The sequence below is a fragment of the Temnothorax longispinosus genome, chromosome 5 (assembly GCF_030848805.1).
Source record: "Temnothorax longispinosus isolate EJ_2023e chromosome 5, Tlon_JGU_v1, whole genome shotgun sequence".
Taxonomy (NCBI): Eukaryota; Metazoa; Arthropoda; class Insecta; order Hymenoptera; family Formicidae; genus Temnothorax; species Temnothorax longispinosus.
In genome coordinates this window covers 15,415,686-15,441,690 of record NC_092362.1, presented here as the reverse complement: position 1 = coordinate 15,441,690, position 26,005 = coordinate 15,415,686, and the positions used below count along the sequence as shown (strand labels likewise).

Genomic DNA, 26,005 nt, shown 5'->3' with positions numbered 1-26,005 from the left:
CCACTATTAAATTATCTTGAACAATATATCTGAGAAGAAACTGAAGTGAAATTGTTTATCACAATAATTTCACTTACACTTCACTTTACACTTTCTAATCATTAGATCGATTATTCGTTATAGATAAAAAAAATGGTAATTCTACAGTTGCCATTTTTTTCTATTAAAGATCAAATCATGTCCTGAGGGACACTATGCAAAGAGACGCACGAAGCGAATTAAAAGCAAGGTTGAAGCGAGGCGATCGAAGATTATAGTATAATCTTCGGGACGTATTAAGAAGATAGGACTTATGAAATTATTGTCCCTTTGGATCTCACGTCATTCATTTTGAATGTCTCACTTAATATTTGAGGTGAGATCAAATAATGTTCGCGATTTATCTCGCGGTTCGATTCGCGGTTTGATTCGCGGTTCGGTTCACGACTCAAATTATGTTATAAAAATTGTTTGCTTTTTCGTTGATTTATTGATTGATGGATTTTTAAATTTTGGTTCTTTCGTGTTTCTGCATTATGATATTCAAATTCAGATATTCGCGATCGAAATATAATCGCGACGATTTGATTAAAAAACGCGGTTAACATATTCTTTACATTTTTTGATATAACTTTGTTTTTTTTGTTCTGTATCATTTCGATATATTTCTTGATAAGAAACGTACCTTTCCATTTTTCTTCCGTCATGTTTAACATGACGATAAGAAACACATACGTGATATAAGTAAAACAGATACACCATATATAAAATAAAATACCATTCTAGCTATCACATTTGCTTTATCAATGAAATGTTACTAAAAGTCTCGAGTACGGTTTTGTTTTTGTAATTATTTAGTAGAACTTCAAGATAATTATGAACTTTGATATTGTCCATTTTAATCATTAGTATAACATCGCAATAATGAGCATGCTTGATTCAAGTTTAACTGATGAGCGAATCAAGGATTAATAGTCGTATAATTTTACGTTCAATTTGCAATGAAGTTTATCCATGCGTGCGTGCGACAATATTAAAGTTCATAATTATCCTGAAGTTCTATTTAATAATTACAAAACCGTACTCGAGACTTTTAGTAACATTTCATTGATAAAGCAAATGTGATAGCTAGAATGGTATTTTATTTTATATATGGTGTATATCTGTCTTACTTATATCACGTATGTGTTTCTTATCGTAAACATGACGGAAGGAAAATGGAAAGGTACGTTTCTTATCATGGTAGCATATTATCATAAACTTGATGTAAGGTTAAAGTCGGGAGATAAAACTGCAAACGAGTATCCATTATAAAATGGCTGTATTTAGGGGCAACTCGATACATGTATTGCATTTCACCAGTACACAGTGTTCACCACTTTTTATGACGTGTTGTAATATTATAGTACATAATGTTACAGTAACATGGTCGCGTACGTTTAACATCACATAACACACACACACACACACACACACACAGACAGACACACAAACACATATACACAACAGGTATACAGTACTCTTTTCTGAATCCCTGTCCTCTCTGACTTTTCTTCACTCTAGGACGAAACGCGAGTAGAGTATTCACTTGAAAAGTCGCAGTTAACAAATAGTTTAAGAAAATAATTGAGTAATATTGTAGGTAAAAATGATAAAACGAATTTGTTTGCACTATTCTACTCCTGTTTCACGCCATTTCACGCTTCTTTAAATTTCAATTTTAATTATATTAAAATATCGCTATTGCATCATTTTCTATAACATTATCCTTTGATTATTCATACATTTTTTTTTTAATGACAGCTGCAATAGCCAGTCTTTACAGCTTAACTATTTTAATTCGTACTATAGTATTGAATTTTTCTTAAATTTTGATTATTGAGCCAAAGCTATCTCGGAAGATATTGTATTTGTGTATTTGTTATAATATGACATCTTATTATTCACTGTTAATTTACTGTCGCAGAATATTTTTACAAATTCCCTTATTAATGACTAAATTATTGCGATAAAGCCAATTAAGCGTGAAAACAATTATAGGATACTTTTTATGCGAGATCTCATCACACATATTACACATGTTAAACGCACTCAATTGCATACGGTAAATCATATCTATCATTTTGTACGAATAGACCTTTATTTATCCTTGATAAGTAATAAATTGATTCTCAAACATGTAACATTGGAAAGCGAAGCATGTAATCGAAAATGTTTTTTGAACAAGATAAACTCAATGAGAGTGAAAAATGAAATGACTACATTATACCAAAGAGCTGCAGTTATTCAAAACATAACTTCTTAAATGTTAAACGCACAAACGCTTTGAATAATTAGGTACACCAAACTCGCAACAACAACACGGATACAAACCGTTTGGGAAAGTCGCTCACGATCTATAGAAAACATGACGTATAATTTGCGGAGTAATTCCAATAACGCACAACAGCATTAAGTGGTACATACAAAACAAATGATAACAACAAACGTATTTTTCCTTTGCCAAATATGCTCGTACACGCATTAAGTCTTACGTCGTAAAAAGTCGCGTTTAGGCCTGCTTGTCGCTTGAGAACACGTTTCGCCATAACGCAATAATAACTATTTAGATGTAATTCACTCTAGAAAAATAACGTCATGGATATTCCTCGTCGCGGATATTCGTCATTACAAACGTTTCATCTCTCGTACCCTTCTTTGTTTTTCTTTCAGGTAAAAATATAAATATATTTCGTTCACAGCGCGATATAGCTCCCCATGTAGATCCATTTATTGTTTTCTTTTTTTCACCATATCTTCTTAATACGCCCTGAAGATTATTAATCTTCGATCGCCTCGCTTCAACCTCGCTTTTAATTCGCTTCGTGCGTTGCTTTGCATAGTGTCCCTCAGGACATGATTTGATCTTTAATAGAAAAAAATCGCAACTGTAGAATTACCATTTTTTAAATCTATAACGAATAATCGATCTAATGATTAGAAAGTGTAAAGTGAAGTGTAAGTGAAATTATTGTGATAAACAATTTCACTTCAGGTTCTTCTCAGATATATTGTTCAAGATAATTTAATAGTGGATTAATTATATTAATATTAAATTATTTAAAACATTATTTTATACTTTTTCATTTTCTTAATTATGATTTCTGGGAGAATAATTAGCGGTTGAGATTTTCTTCTACTGAAGATACGATATCTCGATTATGCAAGAGACCAGGATTCCCCTGTCGGACATTTTCTCACTAGACTGAAATATAGAAATACACGCACATACTTGTTCGATAACATGGCTTGTACTCCCCATAAGGTTTAACAAAGTTAATGAAAGACATTTCCTTATTACAACTAGTTTGAACATCGTCGTGTCTCGGCCGCGGTGTTGTGTGGTACAGTACACGATTTATTGCCTGCTCTCGCGATTTTATCTGATTTTTATCTCGCGTGGAATTTAGGCGCAAAGAAGTTTCACCACGCGACTTGAAAAAGAACCAGGGTCGATGACAAAAGACAATCATAAAGAACGGGCGGAGCTCGTCTCCGCGTTACTCTCTCCTTCGCCGTCGTTACTGGCTGAAATTAAACGTAACGAACTGCTTCACTGCCTTGAATCCACGCGAAAAAGCCTCTCGAAAGTAATCGGCACAAGCGGAGAAATTAGAATGACGCAACTTCTCAAACGACGCCCAAAAGATACAACGTTTAAAAACGGTTGCATGCCAAGCACACGATTTCCCACAATTGTCTACAATCACATCCTATAAATCGTTTCGTAAGAAAGCGGTGTAATCGGACCGGTATAATACGATAAAATCGCAGATCCTTAATGAACGGAAGATCGTGTCACCTAGTAGCGACAGCCCTCGCAATTGTTACAACCTAGTTACACTTACTTAACAATTATCATTTAATTATTCGTACGTCTAAGGTAATCAGGTTCTTTCACGCGTATCTATTTAACGTATATGTAATTTGATTATTTATGTGTTTGCGGTATTTCAACGTGTGTTTGATATTAAGCTAGCTGATATTACATTCCCTTGCTTGCTTGCTTGCGTTGCTTAGGCGAACTTCGTACATCCTCCGAAGTGATTTAGGTGCCTCGAAGTCGCTCGTTTTACAGGCTGCGCTTGAAATATCGATATCTACTCGAAATCGGGATGAGTGTTCCAAAAGATCGCGAAGCACCGTTAAAGTGAGTGAATCAAACACGTGGCTTGGTTAATGGGTATCGGGAAATAACAGTCCCGTACTGCTCCGTCTTGTGGACACGTCTTCGTAAAGAGATGAAAATATATTTGCACAGTACGCGATTGTACCATAAATTTCCGAGAAAATATATATATCGGTTTCAAAGAGAGTTACGCTTAAGGGAAAATGCGAAACGTCTTTACTTTAAATCATTTACACAAGCGCGTTTTCATTTCCTCTTATCTTTATATAAATTCTTTTTAGTTTAATAACAGTACGTAAATGTAAATAATGTTTAATATTTATAACTTTTAATAATTCTCTCATCTTTAAATCATTTAAATAGTTTGGTTTTTTTTTATTATGCGTTGTACTTTTATTTCCAAACGAAGAAAGTCGATGGTATATATTTTGCGAAAACTTGTCCTTTAAACTAACCCTATATTTTATAACAGTAATAAAAGTAACGCGATAGAGTTATTAACGAAATGATTCGTTCTGCTAGTCGATGCCGCTACGATCGCCAAGATGAGACATGCGAACATCGCGCAAAGTATTCATGCGAGACATTGTGAGGAAATCTCATTGATTTCCACAATTTATATAATCTCCGTTTATAATTGCAACGGTTAGCTTATCGAGCTCTCTACTCAAATGGCTGGTTTGCGAGCAGCGATCGACGATAAAAGCAGAATACAACGGAGAAGAGTCTCGATTAAATATATCAAATATATGTCAAAAGGAAGACTCACGTTCCTTTACTTCTGGAGGGCAACGTTAAAACGTACAGGGTGTCTTAAGGAATATAATGAAAATATACGCGTACTCTCCTTTGCACTCGAGATTTGCATATACAATGAAAATTTCTATTTTCAACACAAGCGTGTATTTCCAAGACATCCTGTACGTAGATAATTAACGGCAGGTTTGCGAGCGGCCAAGAACATTCGTTAGTTCCTGAGCTTCCAGTTCGCAAAACAATTTGTTAGAGAATATATAACTTGTATATGCATATGTGTACATATATATATATATATAGTAATATAATACAATGAAACGTGGGTAGGGTGTCTGAAGCATCTTGCACTCTTTCTGTACGAGATCATGCGATAAATAGTATATTATTCATTATTGGAAATTCCATTAAATTGCACAGTCACTTAATTATTAAATACTTGGGTAAATAAGTGCCGTAGATAAAAAGAATCTGCCTAATTATAAAAATTAATCAATCAAAGAAAAAATTTAATTACTCTTTTCCCTTTTTCAAATTATTTTAATTTATTTTTTAATTTATTATAATTTGTTTATTCACGATAACTGCGGCAGAAAAAAAGCGCACGACTTTCGATACACCCTATAAAAAATGTTAATACAATGCAGTGCAATGCAATGCATCGCAACGCAATGTCATATGATTCGTATTACGCTGCACAGCAGGAATTTGGCGTAAAGTGTAATCTATAAAAATATCTCTCCTCTGGAGCAAATGATAGTATAATAACAAATATCTCGAGGTTCTCCGAGAAATCGATTCTCGCGTCGAACAGAAATGTAATAATCACAGAGGGGAGGGAGGGAGGGGAGAAAATTCTTCACTTCGAGCAAAGAACGTTGAACTCCTGACTCTTTGAGGGATGATATATAGGAACAATTTGTGTATCACGTAACAATAACTATCAGATTTATGTAACTGGTGATACAATATGGATATTATTATCAGTTTCTTTATCGATAAATGCGATTAAAATGACGAAGATTGTAATATAACAATCGTCTGTCTGTCATAAATGTACCAAATGCTCATTGACTTTTGCCCCTCAAATAGTTAGGATAGTTATCAGTTATCATTTTTAATGAATATAAAGTGCGTTCAATATAATGCAAATGTAAAAAGCCTTACGCTGCGTTTTGACCGTACAGACACGATACTTGCATTTTTTTTGCGATAACATTTTCTTCTATAATCGTGTCGTCAGACGACCCATTCTTTTTATGCATATGGTGTAGAAACTCACTGCATGCTTACGTCAAACAATTCTTTTGTACTTACACTTTCGTGCGTCGCACTGTCACCGATACTACAAAAAAAATTAGGCAAAATCACATGGTGTGCACGCGTTACAAAATTTCTCACAAAATTCGGTATAAGCAAATTCATATTTTCAGATCCTTAAAATTGTTTCGGAAACCTTGACACTTTGAAAGCAATTACCACGTATCGGAATTTTTGATTCCCAAGAATAACTTTAGTCGTATAAAAAAAAATAGATTTTTAATATGCGTTTAATCCGAGTATCACATTTGTTCGTGATTAGCAGAGTTCCGTGACAAAAATTTTAAAGTGAGATTTGATGAAAGAAAAGTATAGGTTTCATAAAAAGGATTTTTTACTATAAAATTTCATTTAAAAAAAAGTTTGAATTACCAGAATTGTGAAGTTATCTTTAAAGATCAAAGCAACTCCAATCTATGGTCCTTACATTGCAATTAATAACTGCTACTATTGGCCGTATTTATTCCGCGATAACTTAAATTTTTTTCCTGCCAATTGCACATAACAAACGCGCGGGTATCGTCATTCATATGATACGGTTAGCAATAATTTCCTTTAAAAGGGGGAGATGCGAACGGATGGTAGGATATCTAAGTGGGTGATGTTGCGACGAACAAATAGCGACACGTGCCGTTGACATGCAGTGGCTTATCTCATTGTCGGCGTTGTATAGGTATATAATTTCAAGATACTTAATGTCTGGAACGGACCTGCGTATATCTGTTTCTTCGGTAGTTCTTACCGAGGTTAAACCATTAGAGAGATATTGTCGTTCGGACGTTATACATTGCTATTTGTGACGTATTATCAAGCTGACGCTTTACTTTCTCCCTTATCTATCAGCGTGTCGCCGTTCGCCGTGCTGATTCGCTCAGGTGCCTGAGCTTTCCAGGTCGCGGTGTTTCGAGTCGCCGGTGGTTTTGGTACCTCGCATTACGCATCGAACACGAGAGGACGAACGTTCGTTACGAGCGTCGGCGAATAGCGTAATCGATCATCTCGAACATCGATAGATCGAAAAGCATAATCAACGGTAGCGTTTACTGCGAAACGGTGCTATCCCAATGAAAAAAAAGACACTGCGCGGTGGGACATCTCGCTTCGAGATATGTAAGCTTTAAGAAAATATATTATTGTCAAAAACACGACTATCTCTTCGCTTGTATATTTCGCGTGTTGAAGCGCCTCTGTCTATGAACGTCGGTTACATAAGCACGTCTTTCCTTTCTTTCTCTTTCTTTCTCGCTTGGTACGGTTCATAAACTATGATGCACCATCGAGAAAAGACTGCCATAAGTTTAATAGACCAAGCGATCGGAAATAGCGTTATAATTTACTGAACTGATTAAAAAATAAGTATTAATTAAGAATTACGAAAGTAAAGCATAGAAGTTGAATTTTCATTGCCTCCAACTTATTAAAACTTTTTTTACAACTTAATTTAATGCATTTAAGTCCAAAAAATGAGTATTTTCATCACGTTATGGCAGTATTCTATCGGAGACGCGACGTGAACAATTTATCCTGAAAATAATGTAAGTCAAATTCTGAAGATTTAAAGACATCAGGTACATTACGTCGACTTAGGTCATTATTCGTCAAGCGTACATCTCTCATGAATTGATCATGCTTCAAAATTTGATGTAGATCATCTTCACAGTAAAACCGCTCACGTGTCTGGTTGTTCGAGAAATCAACGGCTCTATCAAAGATCACAGCTTTCGACTGCGAAAGTAATATACGTTTGCGTTAATCATACGTCACGCGTCATATGGTACAGGTAATCGTATCTATCAAATCATCAAGGTCCCTCGTATTCTCGACAACTTGAACTCCCATCGCTCTTGTGGCATTCTTTCGAAAACGAACGTGCATTCGCACCTTGGTAACATGGTAGGCTCGCCGTCAAATGTAACGTAATCGTCGATCGATCAGATCTCAGAGCAACAGAATTTATTGTCTGCCTCTATGTACCCGCAATCACCGTTTCGTCCGACGAGCGCTCCAGGCCGCAATTGCCTTTCATGTTTCGCTGGTATTCGGAAAGAAAAGTGATCGAGTTGCCCGGATCTCGAAACACGCGCGTTTCACCCGGAGTCTCTTCACTTCGGAAAAAAAATCATTTATCCTTTCTTTCTTTCTTTCTCTCATTTTATCTTTTAGCAGTTTTAGCGCACGTGCGTACAGTCAATCGGCATAAAATTCTAAAATAATTTTACGATATTAAAGTTTTTAAATAGCTTGCACAGTTTGAACAAATCTAAATAAAAAAAAAACAAACAAAAAATGCGAAATGCATTAATATGCGAGGCAAGAAAACGTGTACGTTTAAATGAAAAAAAGAATATTTCAATTGTATGCCTGAACTATTCCTTATTTATATTTATATTCTGCGATAACAATTTGTTTGCATAATTAATCAATGTTATTTAATAATAACGGTAGTATTTGGATATAAGTAGAAATTTGAAATAATCATTCTGATATTTTTTCTTAAAAAATTGTTACCTTAAATTTTCATTTAGTGGTATTTCGTACTTTTATTCTTGTAAAAACCGATAAGAGAAATTGTAATCATATGGAAAAATCCCACTATAGCTTATCTTACTTCATCAGTTTAAATGCCTTTTAGCTAATAATATGATACGATACGGTCATCAATTTGTAAATGGTTTTTGTCGAAAATCTAATCTTTTATAAGGATTCACAAATGATCGGTAGGTTTAAGCCGATTAATACGCAAAAGAATCATAATATACAAATATGAACGAATAATAAAGATTCAATAAAACAATGGAACATCACGCGCACAAAATGGAATAGAATTACTCCAATTGATAGTACGCGACAGATGCGCTCGCGCGTTATTATCACTTCAATTCTCTCGTCTCTCTCGCGCTACCAATCGCGCGTTTTCAATTTTCCGTTTCGTGCCGGGGCGGACTACGCGCGCGTGCATGCGTGCGTGCATGCGTGCGTGCGTGTGGGCGTGTATGCGTGTGGAACGCGGGCGGCGGAGAGGACATATCATATACATACAATGTATTAAATATATGTATATATATGACTATCTACAATGTATTTCACGTATGTTTCTTTTCTTTCTCGTGGTAGCAACATCATCATATGTATAGTATATAATAATTCACGTGTTACAGCTCCGCCGTTTATATTTGCGACCGCCTTTTTCTTTATCTGTCACTATGAATCGCTAGGTACTACCTATGGGTCTATTTCGCGTGCTAACGCGCAGGGTTTTTTTTTATATAACACGTCTAAAGGTACATACATACATACCACATAATCCGCACGTAGCTTATACGCTCCTGAATCCGACGATGCGGCGAATAACACTTGATTGTGCGACAGCGGAAACATGTCGTGCCACATTTTTCATCTTCTGAGAGATCGCAACGTACAACCCCTCCGTGTTTACGAACGAAGGGGTGCTCGCGTTAATCGCCCTGGTTGAATTGTTCTCGCGTAAGAACTGTCCTTTTTCTTTTTATCTTTCCTAAAAGCCACTGCCACATACCTAATGACCATAGGCATCTGTTAATTATCACAATGGGCAACTATAGTCATTGGGTATGTAACGAGGGATTGTCAATGGTCGCAGCATTGCTTCCGTCCAAGACTCCACCAACGAACCCGCGCATGAACAATCCCGTTTAGGTCGTTAGATTATTCTTTCGGTAACTAAAGAATGAACACCATACGAACGTCTTTTCAAATCTCGTACGCTTAGAGTAGCAAACGCTCTGCTTGAATTGTTCCCATAGGAATAACGCGATAACTTGAATGTTTTAGACTGTCGGCTTTCGAAGCACCTTTTCAACCAGGGCAGTCGTCCACTCAATGGTGATCGATTACGGAAACGCGGCACCACGATTATCGGTCAATTCACGCTACGTGCGAAAGCGCTAGGGTCGATCACTCTTCAGCGTGTCGTCGGCATGCCCGCTCTAAAGTTACTAACAATCGAGGAGGTGATGGCGATGAGAGGGCGACGGCAAGGACGGGAGACGTGTGTACTTGTGTGTCACTACGTTTGCGCGCGTTCTGCGTGTATTACAAGCGGTAAAAACACTCGAAGTACGGTACCTTTCGTACGCGTCGCGTTTTAAGGGAACAAGCGACGCAAAAGGAATATCGTATAATAATAATATAATAACATATGTATATATGTATATATATATTACGTAAACATATCGTGTATACTGTTATATATTTCAGGACTTGCTCGCGGGGGACGCTTAAAAGGGCGTGGAAAGCTAGGTAACTTCTAAATTCTCCGCTCCGTAAAATTACCGAAGGGGAGATAAATATTAAGGGTACGTAAAAGTCTAAACGAAGCTCGGTTGATTGTTCCGGGTCGCGCCTCCCTCCCCCATCGTTTGGACATACTCTCTTTATTTTACCGTACGTTACGTTACCGTTATACCTAAAAATTTCAAGTACTCGTCTAAGATTAGTCCGAAGGAGCGCGAGGTGTATCTGTGTATATAATGCGTGTACGTATGTGCAAAAAATTCGCGGAAGAAAGTCTCTCCTCTCAGTTTTCCGGCCGTAAGGCCGAAGCTTTACCATTCGGCGGCGAAGCCGCGCGTCCCGCTCGAAGTCAAAGACTTCCGATGCCTCCCTAATTCTCTACCTGCGCTACTTACGCGCGAAACCTTCGACACATCGCTCATAAAGCCTTAACTATATAGAGTAAAATTGGTATGTTCGTGCGATCGAAATCGCGTGATTCGCTTCCGCGATCTCACTGTTGTTGTACATGCCGCGGTCGATCGGTCGTCGATGAACTCTTGATTTTTCCGTCGACGGTCTTGAATGCGGTAGTTTCACGGGGCATGAAACGACTTCTCGTTACGATCCTACGAAGTCGAGGAACTTGGATAGCGGATCCATTTTATTTCTTCTCCATCGAGAGTCCTCTGTTACTTCAGGTATCTCCGAACTAATTTTTCGACAATAGGATCGACACAAAATCTGAAACACAATTGGTTCTGATTAGCATAATTAAGTGTACAATTTAATAATTTGTGATAATAACTATATACATATGTTATATTTCTTAAACCCGAATATCAGGTTTATATTAAGAAATATAATAAAATCTAATAAATATAATAAAATTCACGGGCACCTATTACGCACGTAATTATTAATTGCAAAGCTCGCGATAAACATTCGCCGTAGATTTCATATTAGGTCTAAACGTAGGTCTAAACATAGGTCTAAACATAGGAAGGAAAACACGTTACCTTCGTAGTTGACCATTCCGTCGCCATCTAAATCCGCCTCCTTAATCATATCGTCGACCTCCTCTTCAGATAGCTTCTCACCGAGATTCGTCATTACGTGTCGCAGCTCCTTCGAGGATATTAAGCCGTCGTTGTTCTTATCGAACACTCTGAAAGGGAAACGAGTAAAGTGCTAAATTGCCAGGCTTATCTACGTCTTAAAAACACTATTGTCCCCGGGCGAAAGTTGCCTCGGGGCGTTCTTTCAATGCAATTGTCCCATGGGCAATTAGGTACTCGGAGTTCTTATACAGCGAAGAACTTATTACCGGAACGCCTCGCGAAGTTCGTCCTCCCCGTCGGCGTTCTTCATCTTCTTCGACATCATCTGCAGGAACTCGTTAAACTCGATGGTACCGTTTCCATCTTGATCCACTTCATTCACCATATCGCGCAGTTCCGTCTCTGAAAGAGACGTATTGCCGCTCGCTTTATACATTGCTGTTCCGGATACTCGCAAGATACATCCCGGATGCATTCGTCATTCGCGAAGAGCAAATTACTCACCCGATGGTCTTTGACCGAGAGACCGCATAACGACTCCTAATTCCGCCATCGTAATCGTGCCATCTTCGTCCTTGTCGAAGAGCATGAATGCCTCTTTGAATTCTGAAATAACAGAGTTTCTCGTCGTTATCGTGCCGATCATTACCGTACTCGAGACAAATAGCTATTGTTCGATGCACTTGAAACGATTTCTCGAGTGTCTTATTATGCACTGATTAATTGTTAATTGCAAAGCTCGATGGAAACGTGTACTGTACACGTGCACACAGTGTTTTGTTTTACTTTTATTTGTTATATTGATAGTTTCTATTGATTAACCCCACTCTAGACTAATCTATTATTCGATAGAATTCTATAATTTATATGCCACGTGCATTTAAATGTATGTATTTTAATATATATTTTTTATATCTCTCTCTGTGTATTCTGATTTTTCAAATGTTTTGTATAACAGGTCACGTAAAGTTGTAAGTAGAATTCTGTTCTGAATTGTAATACAAGTTACAGTTCGTCTAAAGTGGGCTTTACGTATTTGAATCGCTAATTTTTAACTTTTAAGTTGGTGTAACTTGTTTTACATACGACTTTTTACGCAAGAAATTTCTTAATATCTTAATTATTTGATAATTAAAAAAAATTATATATCCGCTATATATATATATGTATATAGCTATTAATTGATATCCACGAAGGTTTCCTTTTCTATCTCGCTTCTGTCCAGTATTATTATGAAGGACATAACGATGATGAACGAATGAAGGACATAAAGATATAACTAGAAGGCTACAAATATCGCAGCAAGTTGGATCGTGAGTTTAATATAATCAATATCATCGCGTGTCAACGACGATGTCATTAGAAATAATGAGCCATCCGCGTATTAAGTTACGCGTCAATTATTTATGTTTGGCGAGTTTATTCGCTTAGATCATCTAGTAAAACAGCTTTTATTCGGTATCTTTTGAATCTACCATGTTCTGTCTTTTAAATTATTTCTAACACTCTTACTTTAACTGACTCAGCATCGAGATATTATAGGTAAACAGGAAAAACTGCTGCCAACTGGCACGCACATATGCCACATAACAATCAATTTTATGTCTTCCATGCATGTCTAACGACGCTATTCAAAATGTCACTCTTACATGAACAAAATGAATAAGATAACACAATAATTTGTACAAATAAAAAAGACATTAATTACTAAAAATATTATTAATAATACAAAGTATTTTATCGTATAACATAAAATATTAGAAGTAAATTTCAGAAATGTTACGAATTTTTAATTAGGTTATGAAAATTAATTATTGCTGATTTATTAATTATTATTAATCTATCTTATAAATTACTGAGTTATCTACAATCGTCAACTCACCTGCTACCTGATCTTCTGTGAGTCCATATTCGGACTGAAACAGAGAAAAGGACAAATGCCCTATCATTTCATATGCGTAACGCAATTTTGTCTTGCATCTATGAATCATGTTTTTATGTTACATAATGAATGTATGTAAGTACTAAGCGGTGTCTAAAGATATTGCCTCATTATGGGCGAACGACCTTGCTCTAACTATTACTCTCCTATGATCTGTTCTCGTATGATACAGAAGATACTAAAGAAATTTTGGCGAGATGCCCGACGCTAGAAACTCCGACGCGAAGGGAGGTCGTGAAATGAATTATTAATAATAACGTGTCGCAACGTGATAGCGAGTCTCGCGCGACAAAACGACGACGCAACTGACTGCTCGAATGCATTTTATTTGCGTTCACGTTTGCTCCGAATAAAAATTTCCTTTTTAATTTCCCACACGTCTCGCGCGCACACGTGTTTCAGGCTGTTGCCAGAAATTTGTATTTTTACTTACACTCAACTGTCTAATTTGACCGTCTATCGTGCTGGTCAATCTACGCAGCTGACCATACGCGTGCGTGTATTTCTTCTCTGTATCTGTCATGATCGAGTGTCACACCGAGGAACGCGTGCCGGAAGTGTCCATTAACGAGATTATACAAAACGTTAGCTGCCGGATTCCACGACTACATTTGTCTCGTCGCAATTACCATCGTGTCGCCGTCGAGACCGACATTTCGATCCCATTGCAATCGCGTCATACGCGACATTTCCACCGATGCATAAAGAAAAAGGAGAAAGAAACGTAAACTGCACTTTTATCGTGATCTCCCGGGATAGAGATATATTCGACGCGCATATATTCGCGACGGATCCGTTGCTCGAAAGCTGCTCTGAATCGAACTAATATTTATCGACTACGAGCTATCTCAAGGTCGTTGCTGGTACCGAAAAAGAGATATGGATAGAGAGGTACGACATATCCGAAAGACGCTCAGACTTCTCGTCGATCACGATTACTTTCCGTTTATTCAGACGGATAAAACGGAGGAGATGATGTTTGAACCGAGAAGTCGACAGATCTCGTCGTCGTTTTTTTTTTCGCGGTAAAATGAAATGTCGAAGATGACGATCAAGGCGACCGTGGGCACGATATTCCGGCAATCACATGGGCGACACTATTCGAGGATGTGATAGCTCGCGGATGAGTAAAAATAGCCGACGTGTGGCATAGAGAAATACGCGGCGCCTCGCAATTCGATGAAGTCGGATGAAAAGTTGAGAGAACGACTCGTTTCTCTTTCTTGTCACTTCCCTCTTCAACTTCCGCGGTCGCACACGCACCGTTACTTCACGCACGCCTCGAAGACGAGAAAAACGCACTTGCCGGCGCGACTTCCGAACATCCGGTACCGAGCGCGATGAGCGCAGATGTCCGCACGATGACAAAGGCGTGTGAGTTTGGAACTTTGGCAACCTTAGTCTGTTTTTAACTACCAGGTCCCCTCTTCGGTTAGACGCTTAGGTGACTACTCCCTTCCCCGCTTCTGACGTTTCATGAACAGATATTTTGCTCATTATATCATTTTGCGCGTTAACGAGTATAAGGATAAACTTCCGGTAATCATATCGTCTTTCATAAAAATACTTTTAATGATTTTAAGTGCATTTTTCTCGCATTTTGAAAGACCAATTCGTATTCTTGGCGTTTATCTATGTATCCAGGCATTCCGACATAATAAACCGATCTAGTATAATTAACGGTAGCATTAATACCATAATGTTAATAGCGTAATATACGAGATAATATATTAATAAAGTAGAATAATAATATTGACAAAGAGAAAAATACAACGCTGTTTAAATATATTATATATTTAATTTTCTCATCGATAAAAATTTATTCGCTTGAAATCACTTTGAATATTTTCATTGAAGAATTTATATCAATAAAGCGGGAATAATTTTAACGAATATAAATTAAACCTCTTGTATGAGAATTCATTTTTTACCTTCCGATAAAAATTATACTTGATATAATTGGTTAAAAATAGTAATTAAATAATATGTGATAAGAGTATGAAAAAAAGTTTTTCAATAAACGGATATTTCTACGGTTATACGTGATAAGAGATTATGCGAAACAATTATAAACAAAGTGGACATATAAAATAGTAGTCGTAATAATAATACAAGTTTATAATCAATACAGAATACTTATATGCTAGAGTTGCACACATCATGCACACGCAATTTGCATGAAGATCAAATATTAGATCTATTTGAAGTTGTCAACAGACTTATCGAAATCCCAAAATAGAGCAACACGATCGAGGAGCTGTCGTTAATTATGCCAATCTAATTAAATGACAGCACGGCGTTATTTTCCTTCGGCGTATCTTGACAACGTACGCGGCGTACATTAGCCGAACATGAGGAACTTATCGATCGCTTATCGCGTATTCAACTGGGTCAGATCATGCCATATTTATTGCCGATGTGCACGCATTACGCGAAGCGCACGCTAAGTTGACAAAGGCGACTCGTGACGCGATTCGATCTGTCGCCGATAACTTCGCTCTCTCGCTTCTACGAACAGAAATAATTAGGTGGCCTACTCATGCAAATCGTCTGGGTAGATCGTGCTAACGATTTTAACGGCATGGGCAGGCTGAATAATTGATCGAAATTAACTATTCGCGCACGGCATAATGGTACTCAGCCTACTTTAACGTTCACCAAGCTATCCGAAAGACATTAAACTCAATTCTTATCAAATCGGAGGTAATCTTTAAGAAATATATCTCATTTGTTAAGCGTGAAATAATTGAAGTTTGATGATATGGATAATCAAGCTACATGCTAAAATTTTGAAAACGTATAATGTGATTTGAGAAAGAATAAAATTTTTGTTATTCAATCACATAAGTTTATTTTACGAAAAAATCTTTTATTTCTGATTGCTTGTCAAAAAATATCAATATTTTATTCAAGATAGAATTTAAAGCGGTTAAAGAATCCGTCATCGAAATGAAGATCGGGATTTTGTGAAATAATCTTATATAGTTATTTATGAAAATATATTTACGCCATATTAATGATGTCTTTACACTAGGACAAAATAAAACTATCGAAAGAAATTCGCGTGGATGTGGATGTCAAAGTGGATAGCAATTTCAGGCGAGACGTCTCGATCTTGAATGTGTGAGATGAAATTTGTGACATATTACACTACTCACCAAGTTAATAGTAACGATGAGATCATATTGCTGCCGTTGTCCCTTCTTCTTGTTTTTGCCGGTTTTGACGGAGGCCGCCTTGGGTGTCACTTTCACTTGGCCTTTCTGGGCTGTCGGTTTTTGGGTCGGTTTCGCCGCGCCCTTAGCACCCGGCGCGACCTTCTGACCAGCCGTCGGCGCTTTCTGACCGGAAGCACCTTTTTGGTTTACATGACCCACGCCATCCGCCGGTTTGTTGCGTGCCTGTAGTCCAAGAGACAGAATATCCGTTAATTGTTAGGTATGAGGGATTTTATTGGAGGTAATCAAGTCAGACGGATGTGTTGTAGGTTGGAGTATACATATATTATTATCGGAATAATTAAAGCACGATGTCGAAGTTTTCTTCTTTTTGTATTTTTTCCTGTTTGCTACGTTTATAAATTTTGCAAGTAGATTGACGAATTGATAACTAGTATTTATAGTAAGTTCTCTTCTTTATTATAGACTTTTGAAAGTTACCATGAAAGTTATAACTGTATGTTTCAGTATGTAACTTCCATATCTTTTAAATATTTCTAAAGCGCATTGCAATATCGAATTACCAAGATATAATATCTAAATCTCGCTATATTGTATTTTACGTTTATCGTATTTTATGTTTATTGCCGTTATGGTTAATGCCATCGTTTCAGCTTGCCTGTAATCGTCGCGTTGACTCGCTGTATCAAAACCGATTCAATATTTTTGCGAGAGTTATTTTATGTCGGCCCGTTTATATCTTGTGGGCGGAAATTTATATACTACCCGAAAAGTGAGAATAAATTCCGCGAATAGAACAGCAAATCTGTGCGACAGGGAGTACGTTGACTTTTTCGTCAATAACTTGGAAGAAAATAATTCGTTTCGGGATTGAATCGTACGACGAATGTTTAGGACCTAAAAATAACCTCCCCAATTAATAATTGAACGAAGAGACTGGATGCTTCGCGTGGGCGAGAATGCCGACAAGATAATTATAGATTATCTCACTATCTAATGCGATCTTGACAGAGTCTACGACCTATGTGATGTACCCGGATTGCATTGCGAAAGTGTCACGTAATTCATGATTTCTCAAGCTTACGACAATATACTACGGAATTTCTACTTTTATGTTCTAGGTACTGAGACAGTCCTCGATACTTACACTTCATATAGGTATTTGTCGATTATCCATAGACGGCTCCCAATTTCAAATAATTTCAACATATTAGAAAATATAAATTCATGCTTTGAAAATTTTTTTTTCTTCTATATATTAAAAATTCTTGGAATTAAATATCATAACGTGTTGAATTAAATACTAAATTTATTGTCATAGTGAAAATTTCTACTAGAAAAAGGCATTTTCTGCATCATAAATTAATTCTAGATTTAAGTAACTATTCTAAATTTATGTCTATGCTATATAACAACGTAAATATAAAAATAACTACATAATATCACGATGAATCGAGTTAGAACTAATAATAGCATTCCTTATGAATGAAACAGTGATCTAATGTAGCACTAATGTAGCGACCTATAGCGACCGTGAAGCAAAGTATATTCTTGAAAAAGCGGATTAAAGTCTTCAAAAATAAAATAAAATAAATTGCGTGCGGAATGTTTCATTCCAATGTATTAATAATTTGTGCTAAATTTTTAGTTTTATTAAGATCATTTTAATTGACGTACTGAGCGATATTCTGTACCTTATTAATAAACAAAGCCCCGAGCCAAGATTAGGTTTATATTTAACTTTCTTATACTTGAGTTTATTTTAACTTATCAATTCTCAAAGTCACATTTCCCTCCCGAAATGCACCGAAAATGTTCTCCGAATACTCGTATGAGCTATCTTACATTTTTTATAACAATTTTTTGTGTAAAAAATGTCAGTTTACCTTTTCTCAATTTTATCCTATATCAATACAGAGTATTACAGCAATTAGCGCACGCTGCAATTTTCATTTTAATCATACAAGTGTTAACACAGTACACAGAATGTCGCTACAGAGCCCTCCCTCCTCCGTCCCCTTACTCTGATAACAACCTGTAATAACCAGGGTCGCGGTTGTCGCGAGAGATTCGTACGAAAACATGGAAAATGGTCGGCACATCGATCGGTCCGGGCATACGTTGAGCGCGATCGTTCGTTGCGCATGCGACACCACGAACGGATCGATCGCGCGGCTGTGTATCAAATGTGTATCAAAACAAATGCGGGAGCGCATCGTTTGATAGGACACCCGTATGTTTATCGCACGCAGCCTGGGATCGAGAGAACCGTATATCGAGGAACATTGTTAATGCGAATCGCGCTACGCGATTGTGGGACTCGTGTGCACGGCCGTCACGAGACGGCCCCCGTTCAGAGCTGCTTGTGTTCGCGTACATTGTAATTCTCGTGGTAGCACCTTTCTTGACTATCCGCCCATTTCCACCGAGGCGCAAGCGCGCGTTTCGGAAAATTAAACTGCAACTCGGTCAGATCTGGAGGTATCAATGCACGGCCTTGCACGACTCCAGTATATTTCATATGAGTTTCTGTTCCGACAAAATGAATACGGCGTTCGCTAGGTCGTTTGTTGAAACTGAAATTACACTGGGATCATCAGGTTTCTATAAAATTTCTAAATATAGATGTTTTTATAACTGTATAAGCAGACAAGTAACATCAGTAACACCTATATTTTATTTTTGTATTAACGCAAGTTTTCTATTAGGAACCATTTACCTATCATGGAAGTTATGTCATTGTATGTCTTGATTGTATATAACTCTTTTTTTTAAACGTTTCCTAAAATATGATACGATCGTATCGTCAAGATAATAGATTGTATCGCCATCGAAATCTCTACATATTTTTATTATTGTCATGGTTAATACTATCCTCTCAAATTATTTATAATCGTCGCGTTGATCCGCTGTCGTTTGCCTAATTGATATGCGGTAGATATCCAATGCTGGATTGACAATTCTGAAAACAGGGTTAAGACCAGCGTCTTGAAACTTGTTAATCTCCTTTCACTACAAGTTGTGCATATCTCGTAATTCCCGTGCAACCACACGATGCTCCCGACGTATACATGCATTTATCTTCTTAATCGAAAACGCCATCAAGAAAGGCCAGTATACTTGTTACAACTTGCGTCAAGTGGCAGTCGATCCTCGCTGGAGTTCAAGACTACTCGATGTCTCTCGTATCCGTTGCCGTGGTGTTTGCAAAGCTCGTTTTTTCGCTATTGCAGAGGCAAGAGCTCGCCGTAGGTAGCCTCGCTCCCGGGAGGAAAATTAATAACGATCGCTAATGGGCGCTCACGAAAGTTCGTCGGCGCGGCGCGGGCGGGCGGGGTGTAGAGGCGGATGACTTACTTTCATCCGGTCGATTAGATCGGATGGCGCGTGCATCGTGTCCATTTATCGTCTGTATGCCAGTGCATAGTGTGTCATAGTAACACAGTTATGTATGTATGTACGTTGAGCAGCGACCGCGGAAATGCGGATTTAGGTCGCTAACTGCGGGCGTTTTACATTACGGAATAGTGCGACTAAAGGGGCCGCTGATTAGCCCTTAGGGTCAATCGATTTTACGATTCCCAAATGGAATTTCAATACTCATTATTTACCGTCTACGTCGTCCCGCGACGTATGTAGATCGAAAAACAGAAAAAAAAAACAGAAAACGATATTAAATGTCAGACATGTGGCGTTGAATAAGCCGAGAGAATAATTCCGTACAATTATATAAAATATACTAACCACATTGTTAAGAATAAAAAAAGAATAATTAATAACGCTGGTATATATATATATATATATATATATATATATATATATACCAGCGTTATTAATTATTCTTTTTTTATTCTTAACAATGTGGTATATATATATATATATATATATATATATATATATATATATAAGCTTATGTAAGCGATAAATCTCATTTGCATATTAGAGAGAAAATATGAAAGCATAAAGCGTAAGAACTATTCCATGCCTTAGTTATGTTTTGCATGTTCAGTTTACATATATTGATAAGTTTCTGCTGACGTCAAACAACACTTTTATAATTAATTCATGTTTAATTTTTATACTTTGATGCATTTTGGGAAAATGATCTCTTACTCGAATATTATTAATATATCAGTAGGCACACCGCCTGTGGTGTGTTGATGCTCTTTGATAAAATAACAATTAGTTTGGATTTTCATCAAACTCCTCATCAATTAACGCTTTGCGTATTGATATCCTCACTATTCATCATTGGTATCCATTTATAAATATCAATTTAAACGTCAATCAGAATACTACAGAATTTGTCGAAACAGATTGGCACGGTGAGAAGTTTTTAACAAGTATTTACAAACCCATTTATCACCGGACTTGTTTCCGTCATCTTGATATCACTGTCCAATTAGATAAAATCTCGAGTGCTCTTATATGTACATCGACGAGCTTTGTAGCATTGTTGTAAGGTTGAAAAATGAGTTCCTCAAACTTTTTTTCAAAGGCCACGAGACACTGTTAACTTTTTTCTAAAAAGAAACAAGAGTCGCGCAAAGTGAACTCGCGTGCCGCACGTTTTAGAGCTTTATCTTGATCGTTGCCTTTCTTAGGTAACGTTATGATATGCACGCTCTGTTTTCTTTCAGCTATGCAGCTATAGCTTTGTCTCGCTCCGTTGCATTATTTTCTTCTTTAAAAAAGTGATAATACCGCAGCTATGGGTGCAGAAAATGGTTCTTATGTTATCACGAGATATACACAGTTTATCTTGTCATATTTTGTAGCTGAATACATCCTCTTATATTATCAACATTATATATCACAGTACCTATTGCGAAGATACGCGATATTTTTGAAGGATGAACACGTAGTATTCGTATAATGCCGGGTTTCTATGTGAAATATGCTTTCTATTGTAAAATATTATTATCTGATTGCAAGTGTTATCGATCTATCGAATATGATCGTACCGATATAAATAAAAGAAGACTATTAAGAATAATTCTATCAAGAATAATTTATTATATAGTATATCGATCAAACGTTAACTCGATCTGTTAGTGACCTGGTTACTAGTTTCATGCGTGACAGTCTTAACGTGACCTTTTTTGTGACATTTACATGTATCAAGTAAAGCGCAGCTGCATCGTCACAAGAAATTAAATAATTATATATTAGTTTTTTTTTCAAGGAAAAGAAATCTGTTTTTTTAATAATTGACATTTAACTCGACTAGATTTTTTCGCACGCAGTTCCATCTATAAAAATAACATTCAATTACGATTAGTTCAATTATATATAAACATTGTTCAAAATATTAATAATATAATTAATAATAGTTAAACTTTTCAATCTCTCTGATTTGATTAAACAGTGATGAAAAACTCTATCGGTGATAAATATATTCTATATTAGCGACATATCGTCCAATCAAGATTCCGTCGATTAAAATGTCCTCTTTGGCTGCGTGACCGCATAGACGTGCATCGTAAGACGTTATTTCTCGTCTCGAATATTTCACCCACTCAAGTTTTGCTCGGAGTGTTTGCGAGCGAGACCCGGAAACCTCTTTCGAAGGATCAATAATTGGGGATGATTGCAGCTGCCCTTGAAACGCTATACTTTGCGAAACACTGGAGCATTATAAACCAAATAAAAATAACGGTGATTGCCGTTGCAAAAGTGCAGTATCGGGTACGGCTTTCATCAATTCCATTTATACAATATTCCCAGTCGTAGAGCTTCCGCATATTCAATAAGTCATGTTTTTCGCATACGACTATCTCATTTTAATTGTAAATTTTGAGGAATTTTTTGATAATAGCAATAGATAGATAATGGTTTGATAAAAATTAGCTGACATAAACTGCGTATTATGACGAATACACGCGTGATTATTACACAGCAAAATAAAATGGAATTTTTTTTTAGTTCTCTCTTAATATGCTCCAAGATATTCGAGAACAAATTTCCACCGAAACTGCGAACCTTTGTTGAAATTGCGAAGCCATTGATGGCCTAGATTTTCCAGATTGAATAATGTCTCCTGCGGTAAGATTTACGAGCACGAACCGCGATTTCAGGCCACGAGATGACTAATCGGAGAAGTATCGCAAGAACAAATTCGCTGCTCAATTTGTCATATGCAGAAACAATTCTGTAGAACCGGGGGAAAGCTCTTGTCCTTGAAGTGTGTCACTGCACTTCCCTTGCAAGGTCTAGAACCGGCTGATTAATAATTAAATCAAATAACGCAGCCGCTGCAGCGGCGAGCAGGGGCGTCGTGGTCAAAGGCATCGATCCCTATTCTCGATTCTAGACCATGCCCGACGTTAGCACGAGGTAATGCTCCACCACGCCGTCCCGATACTCCGTTCCGTGACGATCTCTTGTTTGTCCTCGTGACGAACGTGAACGATTAATCTTTGCTAAGCATTAAGGGTGCGCCAGATTTAGGAATCATTCGAGACGCCGCGAGAATGCGTACGCCTTTTAAATCCCTACTATAATTGCGATCGTTCTCGAGATGCCTATCTTTGAAATGAGATTTCAAAGGAGGCCCGATAGGCTGTACGTGATTATTTTTCAAACAACCTCAATCTACTTTTGTTTTTACTTTTATCTTCTTTTGACAGGACGCCCTGAACGAAATATTACAATTACATCATTACAATAGACAACGTCGGATTAGTAGAAACGCAATATATTAAACTACGTGACGGAGAATTCCATTGCTAAATCTCGCAGCGTTAACTTTTGAGGATTTCTTTTCTCTCGCTTACTTTTCTTTTGAAAAGCACTCTTTGGAGCCAGAAAGGCGACGTTAAAATGTGCGAGAAGCAGCGATTTAAAAAAGTTATTCGTCCGAGTGTTTTCTTTCCACGAACAGTTCTGTTGCATTTACTTGGACCTCTTCATTCATTTTTCAACAATTTAACGGCCTAATAAACACGTACCGTTAAATCCTTTTGCTGCACAGTCTCGCTTAAATCACATAATATTAATCCCAAAGAGATTTTCTTTATTCCTCGTTCGCTTTCTCATTTTACTTTTATAGTCTTTAGCGCTACAGAAGGAGAGAGGGAGGTAATTTATGTTTGAACTTACAAAAAGCAGTAACGATTTTTCCCGCGTGTTCATTCTTTCGAAAAACAGTCCTTGACCTACGGGTTGGATATACAAGGGTCCACGTAAAATTTCCCGCTCAACTCCAGTTAATGCATCAATCGTGACGACAATAGACGTAATCAAGTAAACGATCGCTTATTTATTTACCGATAATAACATTAATTCTGCATGCATATTGCTCGTATTAAGCTTCCTACACTCATTACACCCTGTTTCCTACCGCGTGTTACTACCGCGTAATATAATATTTTCAATTGAATAAATTATCTGTCCTCTAGTTATCCTCTTTTAAAGAACCATCCAAGTTCTACAATAATATCGTAAAAAAACTTTCAAGCTTATCATGGATAAAAAAATGCGAATAATGCTTTATTCAACATTATCCTCAATATTTCATTAGTTTTCATTCATTGAAAACACAAAAACTTATACAAGCATCGTATTTTCAAAATTGTTTACGGTAAAAATAAGCTCATATACGCTAGAGTCAACAGCTGTTCAATAAAATTATAAATATTGAATGAAGATATTTGTGACAAACGCGTATATCAAAGTATATTTTTCTTTTGCTCTTTCAAAATATATAAATATTAGTTCAGTTTGTCCTGAGAATTTTATTCTCAGCATTTATAGATAATCGATCCGCTCCAGTCAAGTGCCGATTAAATTCTTCCTTATGGTATATGCGCACTTTAGTTTTATCCAAAAAGCACATATCCGTTTACGAACATTGCGAAAAACGCGCTACGTAATCGTGCACAAAAAATGCCGCAATATTTTAGGGTTTTTTATTGGCAGAACTGGTGCGCACTCATTGCACATTAAAGCCGTTGTACACTGATTTAAAGTAAGATGCATATATTTTGACTGATAAAATATCCAGTATATATTTTGCCAAATAGTGCAGTAAAGAATATTGAGGATTTCGTGATTTAACCCGTTTATATTAAACATACACTTTATATACGTTAATTTGTGTACGACGGCTTTAATGTGCACTGAATGCGCACCAGTTCTGCCAATGAAAAACGCTATTAGAGTCACAGCATGCCAAGCGCGCGCGATAAAACGTTAGCGCAGGGGAAAGCACGGGATCAAAAGAGCGAGTTTGATCGGGATAAAAAGAGCGAGTAATTAAGAACGACGAAAGCACGGAAATGTGTCGAAAAAATGCGGTTTTAACGAGACCGAGTTGCATAAATGTCGAGATAAATGCACTCATTAGCGGGTCGCTTCTCGACATATTCGTGTCGACACGTTCACGTGCGCCGCACAAGAACATAGAGTTTCCCGACGCGAGTTCCTTTTTTTCTGTCTCTCTCTCTCTCTCTCTCTCTCTCTCTCTCTCTCTCTCTCTCTCTCTTTCTTTTTCCCCGCGAGGCATTTCTACTGTAATTGCGGTAGTCCACTATCCTGAGTCTCCCGTGATATACTTACTGTTCCGTTTTCCACGGAAACTTTGCGGAAAGAGGAAACGAGACGGGGCAAAAGTACAGGACATGCATTTCTACGCGCGATCTCATTTGTCTTCGGCGAAAATCCCGGAAGGAAATGCGGTGTATGATTGCGTACTTTATTATGTCCTCGTCTACTTTTATTTTGAACCGTTCAATTAAGAGTCGCGTCGCTGAACGACACAGCATGGTAACGAAATTATGGCCGAGCCGATTACGTTGCTATCGGAAACGTTATCGGAAATACACCGAGAAGTGTATATATCAGGCGTTCGTATAGAGGAGAATTGCAGGACCTGAATCGAAATTCGTGGAATACGCGACAACGCGATCTGTCACGTTTCGAATGTTGTTTATTGGCGCGAGAGAGAGTGAGCAGTGTTGTAACAGGTTGGCACTGCAAAGGGGATTACCGAAGGCTCGCGATGCCTCTTGTTGTAACTACATCGAATTGTGATGTCCATGAGCGACAAATCGTACAAATCGTTTCATTCGCCCTATACGTCCAAATAAGGATGCGAAAGAGGAATTCGTGCGATCTCGTTTTGATGTCACAATCCGATTATTGGCTACCATATGGACCAGATAATGGACCAGAAATCGTCAATGAAACAATTTGCAGACCAATGCCGAGCGTTTTAGCGAAATGCGCGTGCTCTACGCCTCTACGCATGAGCAATGGTATCTATGTTTCTAATAATGAGCAAGTAATAAATGATTGACTATATCTAGCTAATCAGCTAGTGACTAATCTCTCAACTAGATCTGGATTATTA

General features: G+C 37.2%; 1 protein-coding gene across 7 annotated transcripts in view; it reads right to left on the bottom strand.

Moving 5' to 3' along the window:
- Positions 1-1,283: 1,283 nt before the first annotated feature.
- LOC139813616 (neo-calmodulin) overlaps positions 1,284-26,005 on the bottom strand; it is a 46,692-nt gene continuing 21,970 nt past the window's right edge. For 6 of the 7 annotated variants that reach the window (XM_071779199.1, XM_071779195.1, XM_071779196.1 and 3 more), the window contains 6 exons: positions 16,633-16,875; positions 13,415-13,448; positions 12,037-12,138; positions 11,799-11,934; positions 11,491-11,639; positions 1,284-11,215 (listed from right to left, as the gene is read on the bottom strand). In XM_071779199.1, the coding sequence (XP_071635300.1) occupies positions 11,184-11,215; positions 11,491-11,639; positions 11,799-11,934; positions 12,037-12,138; positions 13,415-13,448; positions 16,633-16,875 (696 nt within the window). In that variant the 3' untranslated portion in view covers positions 1,284-11,183. Of the gene's footprint in view, positions 11,216-11,490; positions 11,640-11,798; positions 11,935-12,036; positions 12,139-13,414; positions 13,449-13,907; positions 15,103-16,632; positions 16,876-26,005 lie in introns of those variants that run through there. The other variant, XM_071779200.1, reaches the window with a different exon arrangement.